The sequence below is a fragment of the Thunnus thynnus genome, chromosome 18 (genome assembly GCF_963924715.1).
Source record: "Thunnus thynnus chromosome 18, fThuThy2.1, whole genome shotgun sequence".
NCBI lineage: Eukaryota > Metazoa > Chordata > Actinopteri > Scombriformes > Scombridae > Thunnus > Thunnus thynnus.
This window is the reverse complement of record NC_089534.1, coordinates 26,086,990-26,105,684: the sequence shown is the minus strand read 5'-3', so window position 1 is coordinate 26,105,684 and position 18,695 is coordinate 26,086,990. Positions and strand designations below refer to the sequence as shown.

The following is an 18,695-nucleotide window of genomic DNA, read 5'->3' as shown; positions in this document are numbered from 1 at the left end:
CAAAGCTGAATGTCTCAATAATAAAAAACAGATGATGACCATTTGCCAGGCTTATACTGTATTACAGTTTGTAGTAGATACAAAAATTACACCATGGTTAATATCTAGAAGACGAACTTGCAGAAATTGGAAGTGAATGGACCATCACCCTGCACTGTAGAGTAGTACCTCACTGCTGCTGCTGCTGCTGCTGCTGCCAGTGGTCTCTAAAACAGCAGATCAGTCCAGTATGAGCTACAGTAGGACAGGATGGAGTGAGATGGAGAAGCAAGATGATTTCAGTTCAAGATGAATGCCTGGTTTATAGTCAGACACCCAGTGTCTGTGACAGTCTGAAAATACATTAGTCAGGACATAGTTCCTCCTTGGCTCACTCAAAAGACAAAATATAGTAAAACACTATAATAACATTTGTTATAGCACTGATGAGCCTCACTTTATCTTGATATGGGTTCATGACTAGTGGGCCACTAGTCCTATTTTAAAGCTGCACCCTGTTTGGTGCATCAAGTCATACCAGCCATTTTTTCATGTTTTAGCCGATTAACTACCAATCACATATACTTCACATATTACACTAATCACATATTACTGTTGACCAGTTTGCATTATTTCTTTACATTTGTAGGGATGTGTAGGATTTGCAGAGTCCCCCCCCCCCAGAAAATCCTAACATCTGAAGCAAAAGAAACGTATATAAAATGCACACAGTTTGTAGCTTATGGGGTAAAACATACAAAACCACTGGTATGGTACTACTAAGTCAGCTCAAAAATTTCTTATTTATTGAACCTGCAAAACAGGTGACTTGATTTCATCTACTGATTAATGTAGGCACTGGTATGAAAATGGATGAGATATGAGCATAAACCAATAGCTCCTTTTTCTTTCCCTTATACTTTCTGCCACTCTACCATGCCAGGAGGGAGCCCACTATAGTTTCAATATTTTTGCAGAATGGCATATTGTTTGGAAAATACTGATTTGTTCAGTCAGCATTTGTAATATCTAACATATATTTTACAAAGTTGCTGACAGCTCACAGTTTGAGAAACCAACAAAGGCTTTGCATCCTTGTTTGCAGAAGAAGAAATGATACATTAGGCTGGAATATTACTTGGTTTCAAAAAACTCATGTGACACATGAAGTGCTGTGTTATATTTCAATCCATGTGAAATTAAATTGCAAAATGTTGAGCATGGACTTAAATAAGAATACAATTAACTATATACTGTATCTCTACTGTATGACTACACAGGGATCATGTGTTAACTAATATATCAGCATCATATCATAACATATCAGCATCACAGCTGTAGCTGTAAGAACAAATTGGTTCTGCCAAGGGGATGAGGTCATGTTTATCTGTCTCAAATTGTTTTCCAAAATTGTTTTTAAGTGATTCACATCATGTTGAAAAGTTGAATTAACAAGATGCAGCACCTCACCCCCCTGGCATATGTTGATTTTGGGATATAGAAATGCTACTTTTATCAAATCAAACAAATTAATACAAAAACTATATGATATATTGTGTTATAGCAGAAGACCAACACTTACTAACATTGCTCATGATGTTGCTTTTCTACCTGTGTGGTATTGCTGTGATAAACATATTAACAGCATACCAATAACAAAGCATCTATAGCCTAAAAAGACAAACTGCATTCTTTTCTACAAGAATAGAAACTCACAGTATGCATTAAATGTTTAATCACAGCATTATCACACACATACAAAAACAACTCCATGTTAAAGTTGCAATCCTTTAATTTGTCATCAAAAATCCTTTACTGAGCTGGTAATGCAATGACTATAAAAATCTTTAATGACAGCCAAGTCATCAAAATACTACAGACAATCTGAAGCTGACATGGCTCTGCAAAAATCTCAAGCTCAGTTTAAAGCTGAAAGCCACATAGCCACAACAGTCCTTAATGGCATATTAATGAATGAAGGCAAACGTGGCCTTTATATAGATCAACAGAGTTTATCAAACACTGTGGTGGCCATATGGAAGGTGGTCCAATTTTCTGTTGAATAATGCTATTCGTTTACTGTCATAAAATAAAAGGTTAAAAAAATATAAGGATTGTACCTTTAAGTGTTTCCATTGATAAGACCTATTAGAGGGATATATCCAGGTTCCACACACTGCAGCACCCACATGACACATGGAACAAGAATCCGCAGTGATTAATATCAGCATTAATAAACATGCACAGGAAAAGTGTTAGCAGTATTATCATATAACAACAACACATTTTAGTCAAATCATGTTCGACAAATACTATCAGTAAAACAATTTCCTTCCTAAGTATAAAAACACAGAATGATCAACATTTTAACCAATGCATAGCAGTTTTATCCATCTGTCATCCACCTTGGCATTCAGGTAGTGCTTGTCAATGAAGTAAAGAATCAAATTCTCTCAACATCACATGCATTAGCAGTGGTGGGCCTAAAAGTCGAGCATAACTACCCTAACAGACCTGAAGTATGTGACAGAACTTGCATGTGACTGTCAGAGAAATGGTTACTTTATTCAGTGATTTGCACTCACATTGCTTCATGAGAGCTGTGAAATAAAACCAGGATAAAATATCAAAGCATATGAAATTTCGAAAATGATGTGAATGTCGATCTTTACAATTTCCTAGTTTTGCATTTTCACCATTTCCCTTCAAACCTTGGTCTGAGTAATATATTTTTTAAGAATCTTAAGTTAGATTTTATATATTTGTTTTTTTTCCCAGTAGCTGCTGTAATCAGATTAATGTAATCTCTTTAAATGTAATCCAATTACGTCGCCCACACTGCCTGCCACATGCTCACCAGTAGAGATAGTAGAAGAAGGAGAGGACGAAGAAGGATAGCTTGCACCAGGCCTCCTTCAGGCAGAACTTGAGCGTGTCGCCGTTCATCACGGATGCTGGGTCGTAGAGCAACTCCTTAGTGTCCGTTGGGGAATGGAAGTACCTACCACAGAGGGCAAAGACCACACCACGGGTAGTTGACCCGTTCCAGACCCAGGGGGGCAAGGGGGAGGGAGGGAGGCGGGGGAGATGATGGGAGAAAATGGGGAAGGAGATAGTATGGAAAAAGATGGCATGATGAGTTACGGGGACACCATCATGCAGCAGACGTGGGTGAAATAGTAGTTGAATATGTTTGGGGGAAATTGACCATTCAATGAACCCCTTCCCTGAGCAGTGATGGTAACCTTGTCAAGCTATGAACATCTCAACAGATTGAAGCAGGGCATAAACCTTTCTATATCCTTTCCCAAACCAAAAACACAAGAGCAAAAGTGTAAGGAATTGATTAAATGATAGCATGCTAACTAGCTTACTGCTTTTAACCTGCCATTACTTTCAGAGATAAAGGGAATATCCTTAGCTAGTGTAGGACAACAGGTTACGTTACAAAAAAACTCTGTCCAGGACTACTACTACAATACTACACCTAGTGTGTAGTATAGTATTTCACCTCAATGAAAGATGGGATGCTACATATCAGAGTTTTGGTTCATGTTAACTGCTCTGTCCTGCTCTTGGAATTTGGGGAAAGTTACACTCCAAGAACCACCAGCCAAAGCAGATAGCATTACATTTGCCAAACTCTTCACCTTCAAAGCCTTCTCTCTTGTTTAAATGAAATATATAGCTTGAAAATATGACCATTGGCAATACCACTCAGTTATCTTTTATCTTTTTGTAGCATACTGTTCTGTACTACTTGCGCAAGCTAGCTACCCTGCAAGAATTCTGATCTGGGTTACCATGTGTTGTACATGGATCATCAACTGGTGAGAATGCTAACTTTTTAAATAGAATTGATAGCTTTTAGCATTACATCATGTATGTGGCCATCAAATGTATATTTAATTACACAATAACAGATTTTTAGGCCACTTGCTTAGCTGCTTTTCAAGCAACTCATTGACTGAATTTTAATGAGCTAGCTAGAGGTGATTAAATATGCCAGCAACAGTTGTTATTTCAGCCAGAAGAATTAACAGTAGCCATCTAAAAATAAGATAGACTGCTTTTGTCTTTGGCCTGTTGTTGTTACCTGCTTTATATGCAATGAATGTAAAGCTTGACAGGCATAGCAGCAGTACCTACTGTGGGCCTTAGCGAAGGGTCAGTTGGGGAAATACTCCAATAAGGAGTTACTTGCTGGATTTATCTTGTGGTGTTGAATGCTAAATTTCCCAACAAGATAAACAAAGTATGATATTTGAATGGATATTCAAATATATTTTGCCCAGGTCTGTAATGCGGTTCTAAAGGTATCAGGGCTGGGGTTTATTATACGTCTCTAAATCCAGTCAGTGTGGTAAATTAATTACAACTCCAATTGCTATGCATAACAATAAGTCAAACAATGACTTTCAGTTCAACTTTGTAATGAATTTTCAATGAAAGATTTTGCACCTGTTTCAAAATACAGCCATTTATCACCCTGCTGACTGATTTAAAGGCTGAAGAGAAAATCCACCCTACAATAGAATCTACATGTGTTAGTGCTTTGCTTTTAGCATAATAAATATTTGTATACACAAACAGCTGTTTCTCACAAAGCTGTGTAAAATGAAGATGTGCAATGTCACCACAACAGAAAACCTGGAGGTGATCAATAGCAGAGCGGGTTTGGGGAATTTAAGATGTTTCCTGGAGCTTCTACATTCCAGTGAGACTTACTTCAGCAGGCTGTTCAATTTATGAAATAGAAAATATGTCATACAGAAAATGAGTACTTAAGGACTATGAGGAAACATCAGGAGGGAATTGTCACTGCTAACTGTTGCTTTGAGACAGGGCTGTTTATGCACTGAGTTTACACTTATCTCACTCAGTTCTTTTATAGGGTGGAATTTGTCTTTTAATGGACCCCAGAGCTGATACAAATGATCTGGTTTCTGTAACAATGGATTACTGCATATCAATGTAATATGTTGAACAGACCAGTTGCATTAAGATAGCTAGCTTCTGGTTTCTTTTCAGTCATTTGCTCCCATCAGAAAGGAATTCACTCAATCAGACATTCAAATTATGTTTTGCAGGGTATGATGGGTAAAACCAGGAGGCTACTGTCCTTATACATGTGGTCTGTTCTGTCATAACTCAAACTAATTGATGGTTTATGCATGTCCATACTGTATGTTAAACCATGTACATTTGGTTAATGATGACTATGAAGTTTGACTTTCATCAATTCTAATGTACATTCAGTAATGTTTCTGTCAATAGATGACTCATGCATGTATGAAATATTCAATAATGCACTTGAAAAAAAATGCATCTTGATGTATTTTGAGTGTGACATGGAGGTTTTGTAATGAGTCACTGAATATGTAATTCCCATGTATTTCTACAAAAGATACATGCACAATTGACTGATGATGAGGTAAACAAGGTTAGCTAATAGTTAACAAACTATTACATACAATTAGCTGATAAAAATGTCATTAATAATAACATTGACACCATTTTTTTCCACAAAGAAAAAGACAAGACAAGTAGACAGTAACAGTCATTTCAAGCGCACTTACAGAGAGTCAAATTAAAAATGACTGAGTTCAGTATTTCTCAGTGTGGACAAAGCAGCTCATCTTTCAGACTAAGCTAACAAACTCATACACGCAAACACACATTGAGAGGGATTCAGCTGGCAATCAAAGCAGTTTAAATAACTGCAGCGCTACACAGCCAACCTCAGTTGGAATATCCCTGTACACCCACATAGTCATATATTGTGAGAGCTTTTTATCTGACAAAAACTTTTCTTTTTAAAAATAAACAAGGAAATTCCTCCCAAGACTGGTCCATCCAGTTACATCATCCCTCCATATTCAACATCAGACCTGTGTTGCAGCATTTATGGTCTTACAACTCTTAGCACAGGTGGTGACTAGTTTTCTTTCCTCTCTGAAGGTCAACAGAGGCGTCAGTGTTGACCGATTAACCAAAGTGACAGCTTGTACTCTACAGGCCTAAGAGGGCCCAGGCTTTTAAAGCAACATGATTACAGTCTCTGTGGCATATTGTACTGTATCATGTAACCACAACATTCCGGGCCTGAATTAAGCTGGGGACCTTTGTCACATGACCCTCTTCTTATTTCCTATATTTTCCTTTAGTTCACCTCCTTACATAACTGTAAAAAAAAACATAACTTCAGAAACCCTTATGACAAAACTGCTTAAATGAGTCTTTAAAGGACTATGCCAGTGTATTGCATGTTTTTTCCCATTTACTATAAATCACATGTATCACATTTTACCTGTGTCTTTATTTATTGGACCTTTCTATCTAAGGTTCAGAGATATTTCACCTCCTCAGTCACCTCCTTATCTATGACAATAGATCAAAGAATAGGTGAGGTAAGGTGCGCAATACTGGTTTCCAGTAGTGCGCACCTTACCTCTGGAATGGCCAACAACACCAACTGAAATTAGTGACACTTGCTCCTCTGAGGGACTTAACATTTTCTTTATATTTTTAATAATATTTGTGAATATTTTAATTAGCGTGTCTGTATGTGTGATGACTGCTTTGTGTGAGCTTGATCTCAGTGAGATTTGCTGCAAAAATACACCAAGTAGCTAACATCACAGTCTAAGGATTAGACTGGAGTCTAAGGAGTCTTAGTATTATTTCAAAGTCTACGCTGCATTATCACACAAAATTTATTTAACATAATTTAATAAAAATGAAGACATGAAGAATGCAGACTTGATAACAGATGTTGGATTACAAAACTTTCATGAATTGAATGTAAATAAATGGCTGGTTGAAAAATACATCTTTGCTAAAATAAAGTATACATGATTTATAGTTAAGGAGCTAAGCCATTCAAAAACACTGGTATGGTCCTTTAATGACGCTTGAACTTTTCTGACAAGACGTCCTTCAGTACAAATTTATATTGACTCAAAATCAACTGTATTAGTAGGAATTTTGCTGACAAAGTTGTCAATCTGGCCTCTGAAAGCAGCCGCTCAGAAGCATCTGTAAACACTGCAGAGCATCACACGGACATGCGGATACACAAGCAAAAAGCCACACAAGCATTCACTCCCGTCCATGTATGTCGCTGTGATCACATACTGTATGTATCCATGAACTCTGTGTTTATTTAGCTCCCCCATCAGTGTCTCCCTGCCTCCCCCTCTCACTCTCCTCTGAATCACCTTGTCAACATTAGATCTCTCTCCTATCACTCACTCGCTTTCTCTCTCGCCTCACCGTCTAGCCTCCTGCTACTCCCTCCTTCATTTTCCACACCCCCTCCATCTCCTGTCTTAATCTCTCTCTCTCCCTTTTCCTTGTCTTCTCATCTCTCAGCTGCGCAGGAAGCTGCATCTGTACCATAGCTAGTGGGCATCTGGCACAGTCTCCACTTAATAAGACATCAAGATGTTTTTCTCTCCTCTCCTCTCCTCTCCTCTCCTCTCCTCTCCTCTCCTCTCCTCTGTCTGTAACTTCAACTAACTGAGCTCAAACCAATGAGGTTGCCAGCAGAGCAGCAGCAACGGCAAAGACAAAAACAGAGAAAGAAGGAGCAGTAAGAGAAATCTGAAGATCACTGACTGGTGACCCATTTTCCAGACATTGCCTTTAAGGGGCTCCAGAAATGTTAGAACACTGATATACTTGCTTTTAACTATGAATTTGGGTGTGCATGATGGCTACCCTGTGTATCCTGTGTTGTCAGAAATCAACGCGACACATCTGCAAGATGCAATTAAACAAATAACAAACAAAAAAGCTTTGCATATTAAAAACATATCTATGAGCCACAATGTTGCACTGGCTAACATGTTCCTTCACTGCATGAACGCACACATTGCAGTTTATTTTGACTCAGTCCCACACACACTGTCCTGCTGCAGGAAATATTCCCTAGAGCACCAAATGTGTATTAATCCGCCGCTGAAAGTAGTCCCCCTGCAAATGCAGTATTTACAACTGTTTGAATAATGTTTGCGAAAAACTACAGTGGCCAACTGTTTTAGGAATCATACACTCACCAGCCACTTCATTAGGAACACCTGTGCAATCTAATGTAATCCAATACAACAGCTCTGCCATAAATTCTACATTCACGAAGCTCATACATTTTCAGTTTTTGTTGACATTGTCAGAAAGGTGATAATTCTACTTTATGTTTATTATTGAGGTCATAGTGGGTGGTGGTGGTGTACTGGTACTCTGGGCTTCAATATGGTTCCAATGCAAACCAATGGGTGGCTTCACACCTCACCATGTCCACCTTTATATACAGGTTATGCTCTAAACTCTAACTACCAACGCAAACCCATAACATTATAGACTAATTCTAGCTCTGATCTTAACTCAAATCTCAAGACCCATAAAGATAAAATTGTAGGCTTACACACACACACACACACACACACACACACAGAATATGCTGGATTGGATATATACCTCCACGTGTTGTAGAAGAGCAGGGGGATGTTGAGGCCCACAGTCAGCCACTCCTGGGCACACAGGAACATGATGCAGAAGAGCCCATGGATGGAATATTCTGGTAGCACCAACTACAGCACAGAGAGAGATAGAGGAGAGTGGGTCAGAGAGAAGAGCATTGATTGATTATTCAGACTTTAACTACCGATAGACATCTGAAGAACTTTAATGTCAATGACCGGGGAGCCAGGCACCAACACTTCAGCTTGTTTCTTTCTCCTTCCACAGATTAACCCAATTGCTAATGATCAGTGTTGCCAAAAATAAATATTTTATTTGACATTTACTCTAATATAATAACTGCATGAATGAACTGAGACTATATTTAACTAAACTAAAGGGCAGTTGGTTAGCAGATGCCACATTATCATTTTAATGCCCACAGGTGTAACAAAATACCTCAAGCAGCATCATTAGCATTCAAATCCTTAGCCTAGCCTATATTTAGCCACTGAAATCTGTCTATGTGCATGCATTCCAAATGGCTAAATGCCCCCATCTAGATTATAGAGGGCTTAGCTTCACAATGGGCAGCACACACTGATGGCAGGGCTCCATCATTATCATAATAACTGGAGGGTTCGGCCCTCCGAATGCAGGAAGCAAGACAACCTCCTGGCAAATAGTAAGGGTGCGAATATGTGAAAGTCCTCGCCACCGATCCCATCCCCCCACACGCCTCACTTTTCTTCTCCAAAAATAAAAAGTTTAGGGAAAAAGAAGCTTATACTTATACAGTTTTGTAATGATCCATAACAAAAAGTTGGAATTCTATACACTTTCAGTCAGTTTGGCTAATATAAAGCTAATTTGCCAATACTGTGTGTTGTAAAAGTAGGCTTAGATTTACAGGCAGCTAAAATACACTTTAAAAGGTAATGATCTTCCCATGAGCCTATCCCTCTTATTTGAAATGTCTTGTGTTTACTACCTTTATTACCGACTTGATCTGAACATAACCACATAACTGTTACCCTTGCCCATAGGTTGTGGCCTGAGTGGAGTGGTTATGCCCATTTGTGCAAAGTATTTAATGGGTGGTATCTGAAGATGCTCGGATATGATCAGCATGCAAAAAAAAGTCACATTTTAAACCTAAGATATTATATTTTTTGGCCAACTGGGAGCAGTACAATCAGCTATAACATAGCACGCTCTTTTAGATCTGTTTTGGTCTCCATCAACTCCTGAGGGAAATATCTGACTCTTTAGCTGCTAAATGCTCCACTATGTTCACTAGCTAGTTGCTAACTTTGTCAGTGTGCTGCTAGGCTGGTAGCATACAGTTGGGTTTCAGCTTTCTGATTTAATACAGCAGCCCTCTGTTGCTAGAAATGCTGCTGGAAAAGAGCAGTGAGAATGAATCAATCAATTTTTGGGTTGGAAAAACCAAAACAATGTGCTGACAGAGACTTTAAAGCTCCATAGAGCTTTATGGGAACTGCAAACCTGGGTGATGATTCTCTTGTCACTATTAGCGACTCCTCTCACATCACACCTATGTTTCATCGTAATGGACAGTTTGTCAATATAAGAACAACAGCATATCAGTTCACAAGGGATTGTATTATCCAAGAAAAAGTGCTTCTGGTGGGTCTGTGTTCTCTGTTAAAGCTGTACAGGAATGGAACTCTATCACAACATATACAGACCTGTACACATACAGTTTATTCAGAGCTCATTTAAAGAAATGGTTGATTAGCGGGTGGCTCTGTCAGCATTAAAGACCAACTGCACCTTGCTTCCTCAGTCTGTCTGTGCTGTGTACTTTGCTGTCTGTTGTCATCCCTCGCTTTCTTGTACTCGCCAGTCTGTCCTCATGTATTATTGTGGCTTTGCTTTTATTGTGCCAGAGTGATTGATGTATTTTATGTACTGTATGTCATTACTATGTCTGTCCTTCTGCTTTGCTTGTTTCAATTGGTGTATAATAATGCAGCACAATACTGTCTTATTCAATCCATATTTCTGTTAACATTAATATTCCCATTTCTTTGCTTTGCATGTCATGTATATGTTTCTGTGTTGCATGTCTTAATTAGTACCTAATTTATTAATTAGTACCTACTTAACATTGTGCTACATTAGACAATTTAGCACAACGTTATGTATGATTTTTTACGAACATTGATATTCTTTTATTTTTTTGTTATTGCTCTGCAAGCCTTTAAATGAACTCAGTGACTTTGTGATGTTAAATCTTATATTCTTTTTTTAGGGTGACTTTGAAACATCTGTCCAGGGATTACAGATGAAAAACAGCCTCTGGGGTATCTCTGGCACATTTACAGCTATGTTTATCAATGTGCACTGTCCCGGTTAAATACACCAAGAAATAAAAATAGAATTTATTCGAAAATACATATTTTACATGATTATAAATTGAAAATGATTAGTGCAGCTTTAAATCCCAGATTTATTCATAGAGTTTAGTGATGTCATCGAAGGAAAAGACTTATTTTAAATAATTATAACATATATATAATAAAATATATATGCTATTATTTTAATATGCATGCCTGGTTATGTAGGATTAATTGACTTATGCAATAGTTTGCATATTGCTGTCTGAGTGCCAGGTCATGTATTACACTTAAAACCACACTTAAAGACAATGTGAAATCACGGCTGTACTTAAGTATTTTTTGTATTTGTTTGAATACTTACGATGTGTTTCTTTAATTTGCTGTTTTTTGTACAGAGAATTGTTGGAAAATAGATGCAACACCACCTAGTCAAATCCTTTTCACTATGAAAATAGACTTTTATAAGAAAGGCAATATGCATTATAAAAAAAAGAAAAACCTTTTGAGGCCCTGAAAGCAAGAAGAAAGGCAGATACAAAATCCAGATAAGAAGCTTGTCTGAGGGAAGCAGGAAGGAAACACTCTAAGAGAGTATAATCATTGAAGGGATCTGCTGCGTATCATCAGGCAGAATATTTTAAGTTATGTTTCAATTGTGCAAAGCACCTATCATGTTTACTTCTATATTAGTTATACACTATTTCGTCACCAACTTTCCATTGTAGGACTCTCAGTTCATAAAGCTTTTAAATATCTGGTTTCTAGCAGCAGGAATAGGGCTCTCTTTAGAATAAAGGAAGATGAGATTGATGAGTAGATAGAGCAATCAGTGTGAAAACACATCTATGTTGTTCAGGAGCTGAGCCTGAAAGCTCTAACTATTTATTATATCTCCCAAAGAACACTGTCCTCTGCTCCTGTTAACATTTCTAATTGATCAAATAGACAACAGTAGTTTTTTCAGCCTTAATTGGCCCCTTGTCATCTACAGAGGAATCATACATCAGTATCTGCACAGAGAGGGAAAAGCTCAATTTCATCAAAAGAAACTAAAGGAAACGAGAGGACATATGCAATTAATTTCAGTTCTGTTCTCTCAAATAAAAAAAGGATTTTCAAAATTTTATCAAAACACACAATACGTCAGAATTAAGGTAAATCAGTTTAAAATTGAGCTAATTTAATATAATTAGGACTATTTAAATGAAGATTCATTTTGTATTCAGTGAACTATTAAATTATGCTGCGACCTAAATCAAACAATCTTTTAATGTCAAAATGTTTGTGTAAATTCTTTGTTGCTTTCCATAGCTAAGCACTAGTTGCTGCTACATCCTCAGGACTGACGGTGTTGCAGATTATCACTTCAGATTAGTCTAAACACATGTATAATCTTTGGCTACCACAAGAGTTGGCAAGCAACCAATAAAGCCTGGCTTGCCACCCTGGAAGGGTCTGTTGCCAATCACATTGCTTTGCTGAAACTGCTTGCCATGCAAATCCCTGTGAACACCTGAATAACCCGAATGTCTGGAAATCTGTAGCAGCCTTTTCGCTGCGGTAGTTAATGTTATTCACAAAGAAAGCCATTTCACTACTCATGTATATTTAACAGCGTACAGGGCGACACATTCTGGACCGCCTGGCCTAGAACATTACTGTATACGCTGCCGTTAAGAGGAAGTGTTCAGGATGCATTATTCAGATGGCTACATGCCTCCTAATAACAGAAGAACACATTTTCACTGAATAGCTCTACAACAGTGGGAGAGGAGAAAACTGCTGCTAAGACAAAACCTAAATATATCCATTTGCTTTCACACATACAGCATGGAGGCTACACACGCCTCACAGATACAACATGCATGCAATACATGGACAAGCACACATACACACTTTCCCCTCCCCACACACACACACAGACAAAAAGCTCATTAAAAAACAAATAGCCACACAGAGCTTTACATTCTGCCTTTTCTGCCCCCTCTCTTGTTTAAATCCCTAATGCATGTTGTCTGACAGCGCTCAGATGAAGGTACAAACATGATCCATCACTCCAGCAGCCACGCAACACTTGAGAAGTACATAAAACTTTAGTGACAACAACACAAGAATCGGTTGTGAACATGTCAAAAAACGTGATTAAAGCAGCTTTGTGTCGCCTTGTTAAAGAATGCAAAATGACTTTTAAATGATGTTGCGGGGGTTAAAAGTGAATGCATGTCTTCTATAATGTGTGTGGTTTCACTATTGCAAAGCATTGTTATGTCATGTTTTCAGCCATTATCCAGTAAGAAAAGAGCATGGAAATGAAACCCTTAAAATTACAGCCTACATTACTGTAATTTGGGAAATATACTGAAATAAAATATGTAGCTAATTATAAAATATTCAAAAACAACTTTATTTATGCAGCACATGATGAGAAGCTGGTGAGGGACATAGAAAGGCCTATTTGCACCTCAAATCCAGTGGTCTGATCACATAGTGTGCATTCAGGCCTATTGTATGAACAGCTGTGTTACAATTTGTTACATATTCATCCAAGTATAATTACATTAAACAGTGGCTTTGTTTATTGTTTACTGTCACAAACAAAGTGGGTGCATTCTTCAGTCCACCATCACAAAAACCCTGCCAGGGTAAAACCTGGCCCTGCAATCCCCCTGAGTATGATGTTTTTTTATTTAGTGGTTCAGTAGTTATGATATGTTTGTTGCTGAGACAGAATGCAAAAACACACACACAAACACACACACAAGAAATGCAAATTCTGAACAATTATTACAATGTATTGCACAGTGCTGGCAACCCTGCTGTGACTCCTTTGCATTCAGTGAACATGTTCACCATACAGTAGTGAGTGAGTGTGTGTGTGTGTGTGTGTGTGTGTGTGTGTGTGTGTGTATTGGAGCATATGTATATGATTCCCCATGCTGATGGGCAGCAAACTATTTTCTTCCTTATATCACAGACCATCTAGCAGATTCTCTGAAGCTGTGTGTGTGTGTGTGTGTGTGTTGACTAAGGGACCCATCTGGGACTGTGCCTGGCTGGGACTGGAGATCTGTTTCTTTGGATGCGGTGCCCAGGGGCCGCCCCTACACCCATCTGATCCAACCAGAAGCTCTGCTGCTGCAATACTGATAAGGCTTCATTCATGTGGGAAGCTATATTTTACCCAAATCACTAGAGGTATCCCATGATACACAAGCGTCACTGCACTTTGGAATACTTTGTACAGCTGCAACCATACTGTATGCTTGCAGAACTCTGTGGATGTTAGTATGTATCCATACATGTATGAATATGTGTATGTTACTGTAGCTACATTATGAAAAGAACAAGTCAAACTACAGCCTCTGAAATTACCATGAAACAAGATCTCTGTTAGGTTTCCACCACAGGAAGTTTCCCAGGGGACCAAGAACCTTTTTAGGAACTCAGGAACTAAACCTGTGTTTTGATCAGAGGAACCAAATGTAGTTCCTGTAGGATCAATCCAGTCTCTTCAAACAGCATACAAATGAAATGACTTTATACTTTGGAACTGCGTGCAGTACATATGCCAAAGTCCAGTTTTATGTACAGGTGATACGCTAATTCCCATTAACTTCTGTGGAGAGCAGATGCGTCTCCAGTCTCGCATCAATACGTGTAATTGCTATGTTGGTCTGCGTCCATGTCACGTGACTGTCAGGTTTCTTTCATTGCAGTGAAAACAAAAAATGACATTCCCTTTATTCTCTGTGGAAAAAGCAATATTTCAAGATAGCTTTGACATTAAAATGCATTTTGATAACATTTCTAGCGATAAATATGCATTTTATTTTCATAGTCTTTGCTCAGTGAATATATATGATGTTTGGTTTGTTAATTATTACGAAGATTTTTGCAGACTTTCTATCGTTGCTATGGTGGTTGCTATGGACGCTGAAATCGCTGAAACCACACAGTTGGATGTTGTGTAGTTATCTGAGCTGTTATGTTATTTGTGTTATTTTATGTAACTGTTCGATGATGTTCTTTCAATAAAAAAGTAGATTGTAGATGCCTCAGGGATGAACTGAATTTGAAATCCAGAATTTGAAGCTTTGTGATTGGCTGACCGGAGAACCATCCTGGAAGTATTTTCCTCACTGTCAACATGTTAATGTTTTCTTTTGATGATATCTTTAACATTTCTCAACACAAAAACACAAAAGTGTCCTTGATAACTCAACAGTACAATAGGTTAATGTTAAGGCCATCAGTTTTGATTATTAGATTTACACCAAAACAAACTAGTTGCCTTTTCTGCTTTTCCTGCCGAAGGTTATTAGCAGTAAGATACCGAGGGTGTGTGAGTGGGACCATGAAGTAATATAAAGTTATTAATAATTAATTACAAACAGAAGTTGGGTGTTACACAACCACTTAGCATATACTTCTGTTGTAAAATGCAAAAAGAAAATATTTTAGTCCACAGCACGATAAAGGTGTCCTTTTCATACAGATAGGATGGCCACTGCTCCTCTCCGTCCTCAGTCACCATATGCAAATCTCCAAGTAGTAAAAAATGAATGTATAACATGTTCACTTAATGTTGAATGAAGACCTAAGAATCAATACACGATATTTTTCATTTGACATACAGTACATCTCTATAACCATTATATCATTGTAACATCTTCACATTGTTTTCTCTGACCAACAGCCCAAAACCCCAAAATATTAAATTCACTCACACATACTCACTGCATATAATCCAACAATATTGGATTCACGGTGGAAAGTTTAAAAAAAATTGATAGAACAAAACCAGAGATATCTGTTTTATTCATTGCATTCATCTTCCTTGTCAAAATCTGCCGCCTACATAACTCACTTTGTAGCTCGACTGCAGACTGTTTGGTCAGAGAATTGGGTGTATTATGCTAGTAGCAGCTAACGTAGCCTGGAGCTGCTAGCCTCCAGCAGAGATGAGGAGCGGGCTACAGAGGTCTGGTAACCTCACTTCTTTCTAAGTCCACAACCCCAGAGTTTTTTTCATTCTCAAACTCATAGTTGTCAGCCACAACTGATGCTGGATGTAGTGACATTACTTGAGACAATTTATCAGATTTCTCGCAGCTCTGGAGCCACAAAACAAGCTGAGTGTCCCAAGTCCTGACAAATATCTGTAAAACACTAAAATGTCCCTGTTTTCAACATTCACAACTAAATTGTCCCAGTTTTCACCACAATTAAAATAATAATTGTAATATTATACTTGTTTTCAGCGCTTACATAGACATGCTTACATATCATGTTCTGTCCCACTCATTATTATCTAACCCAATATAAAAACATAAACAATGCACCACGTGTCTGAATTCAACACTGATTTGTCTGTATGTGTCTCAATCAATGTGTCGTTGTCAAGGCTTTTGCTAGCCTTTGACGCTTGCTGCTCTTCCTGACAGAACCTGCTAACGGTTAGCTACCATGCCGAAGAGAGAGTCGCTCTTTTCTAAAGGGCTCCAGGAGGCTTACTCTGTCCTTTGTAAAGTACCCTGTGCAATGAAATGCCATGTTCTGCACACACTGCAAGAGAACATTTTCAGTCACGCATGGTGGAAACGTCTATGTATTGTATTACAGAGATATCTACTGAAATAAGCATGCTAACTAGCTAGTCCTGGCCCATCCTGTCTCATAATAACACTCGTACCTTGAGAGGCAATAGTGAGTCATTGTATTGTCCAGTGTGCCTCATGGATGTATTATAAGAGCTGGATACCAGACTAAAAATGGCGCCCATTCAGTCCTATAGGAATTGCTCGGCTGGCGCATACGCCAAAAAAAGTTGAATATGCGCAGTAGTGTTTCCCACACTGGCCCTGCCCATGAGTTCCCGTTTGGCCCATAGACTTAACATTGTGATGGCGTCACAGATTTTTAAATCACTTTTCTCGGCTTGAGGAATGTTTTACAAATACAAAACCTCCATGGATCAAAAGTTCATGATAGAAAGAGTCATAATTGACATTGTTTGCAGCTGGAAGTCAACAGTTTTACAGACGTCTCTTTTACAACGGTGGTCTATGGGGAAAATGCTTTCTGGGCCGCAGGGGGATTTTTCGCTGCAATACTGCGAGTGGCCACTGGGAAAAATTGGCTGCAAGGCTGAGTGGCGGCACCCTATCCAACTCTAATACATCCATGGTTTGCCCTCAGTCCAACATGAGAAGAAGTAGCGCTGCCCGAGCCTCCAAGCGCAGTGCAAAACTTTGAAGTGTAATTTGAAGTGTAATTTTCGATGTAGGACTGTCAATATATCACGTTATTATATTTTAATATTTTTTCAGAAGATGAAGTAACCATTTAGATTCTCAATATATGGTCAATTTGTCCAAGTAATGCCAATTTAGAAAATAAAGCCACTGGCTGGGGAGGCAGCTGTCCACCTCAGCTGCATAATCTGATGAACTGATCTGTGCAGCTCTTTGGTAATTTACCGCTGACTCTAATGTCTCCGCACTATTTTGATTTCTTGATGACGCCATAGCACAGATTCAATGTAAACAGTAAGCTTTATGCTATATTCAGTAAGTGATAATTATGGCGTGATGTGTTTGTTGGGAAGGGTGGTGGGTGGAGGGACTGTGCCTCCTGGTGATATGCTGTCCCCATTTGTATGGATCAGGTGGCCAAATTTTATACATTGCACCTTTAAGGGACACAAAAAAAATCAAAACTTAGCCATGTCAAAAGGCACAGCAGTCAGTTGCATGCACATCATCTCCATCCCTCCCCTTTGATTTCAGTAGCAGATGATGACTGAGGACACATCTACCCTCTCTCTAACCCTAACCAGCACTTCCTCTGAAGTTACAGCTCTTGAGTGGCTGGATAGCAGCTCTGCATATGGATGATATTGCATCATGTTTCCCTCTACTGGCAAAATGTAGAAAATCTTGCCTGTAGCACTGATAGATGGATAGATAGATAGATAGATAGATAGATAGATAGATAGATAGATAATATACATATACATATACATATAATAAGTAAATATACATATTAACACTAGAAGAGAGAAATATATATCTATAGAAAAATAAACACAACAAATAAAATAAAATGGTTCAATATAAGGATGTAAGAAAAAACCTTAGCATACACTATAAATATAATAAAATATAAACATAGGATAACATATTATATACATTGGACAGAGTGCAAAGTTTAAAAAAAAAATTTAAATTCACCATGAGCAAAGTTACTGAGAGAGCAAAACAGAGTGGAGTTTGGTTTAGACAGAAACTATAAAGCTGAGAGTTCTCTGTTAGACAGAGGTGAGGTGTTGTAGAAAGTAATTGCTTTGGACAGGGAAAATTTCCTGTATCGGTCCTTGTGACATCGAAGCTGAACCAGTCTGTTAGAGAAGGTGCTCTGCTGTCTGTCCAGTAGGTGGTGGAGAGGGTGGTCAGGATTATCCATAACGGATAACAGTTTGATCAGTGTCCTCCTCTCCACCACAACTTCAAAGGTGTCTGGTTTTCATCCAATCATAGAGCTGGCCTTCTTAATAATTTTATTGAGTCTGTTGGTGTCGCCGGCTCCAATGTTGCTCCCCCAGAAGACTACAGCAAAGTACAGTGCACTGGCCACAACAGACTGGTACAACTAATGAGCCGTGCCAATGCTTATATAATTCTACACACAAATTATACGGTCAGCTTTAATACGTTAGAAATAGTGCAGCCAGTATCTGTTGGTAGAAAAGCAGAATTTTAAATGAAGAAGCCTGTGATACAGTTTCAGATTGTGTGAGTGATCTGCTGGGCTATCTTGCAGATGAGTCAGTCTGGGCAGGCAATAGATAAGACTTGGTTGGTTTCAGTGGGAAAAGCTTTTTTTCCCCTG

The 18,695-nt window shown here is 38.4% G+C and overlaps 1 protein-coding gene across 3 annotated transcripts in view; it reads right to left on the bottom strand.

The window, feature by feature from the left end:
• cnih3 (cornichon family AMPA receptor auxiliary protein 3) overlaps positions 1 to 18,695 on the bottom strand; it is a 91,748-nt gene that overhangs the window by 10,817 nt on the left and 62,236 nt on the right. The window contains exons 4-7 of one of the 3 annotated variants that reach the window (XR_010924493.1): positions 8,458 to 8,570; positions 2,837 to 2,980; positions 2,100 to 2,155; positions 169 to 234 (exon numbers count right to left, since the gene is read on the bottom strand). Coding sequence is in view for 2 of the 3 variants with exons in the window: in XM_067572873.1 (XP_067428974.1) it covers positions 2,128 to 2,155; positions 2,837 to 2,980; positions 8,458 to 8,570 (285 nt within the window). In the remaining variant the exon portion in view is untranslated. Of the gene's footprint in view, positions 1 to 168; positions 235 to 1,785; positions 2,156 to 2,836; positions 2,981 to 8,457; positions 8,571 to 18,695 lie in introns of those variants that run through there. The other 2 variants (XM_067572873.1, XM_067572872.1) reach the window with 2 other exon arrangements.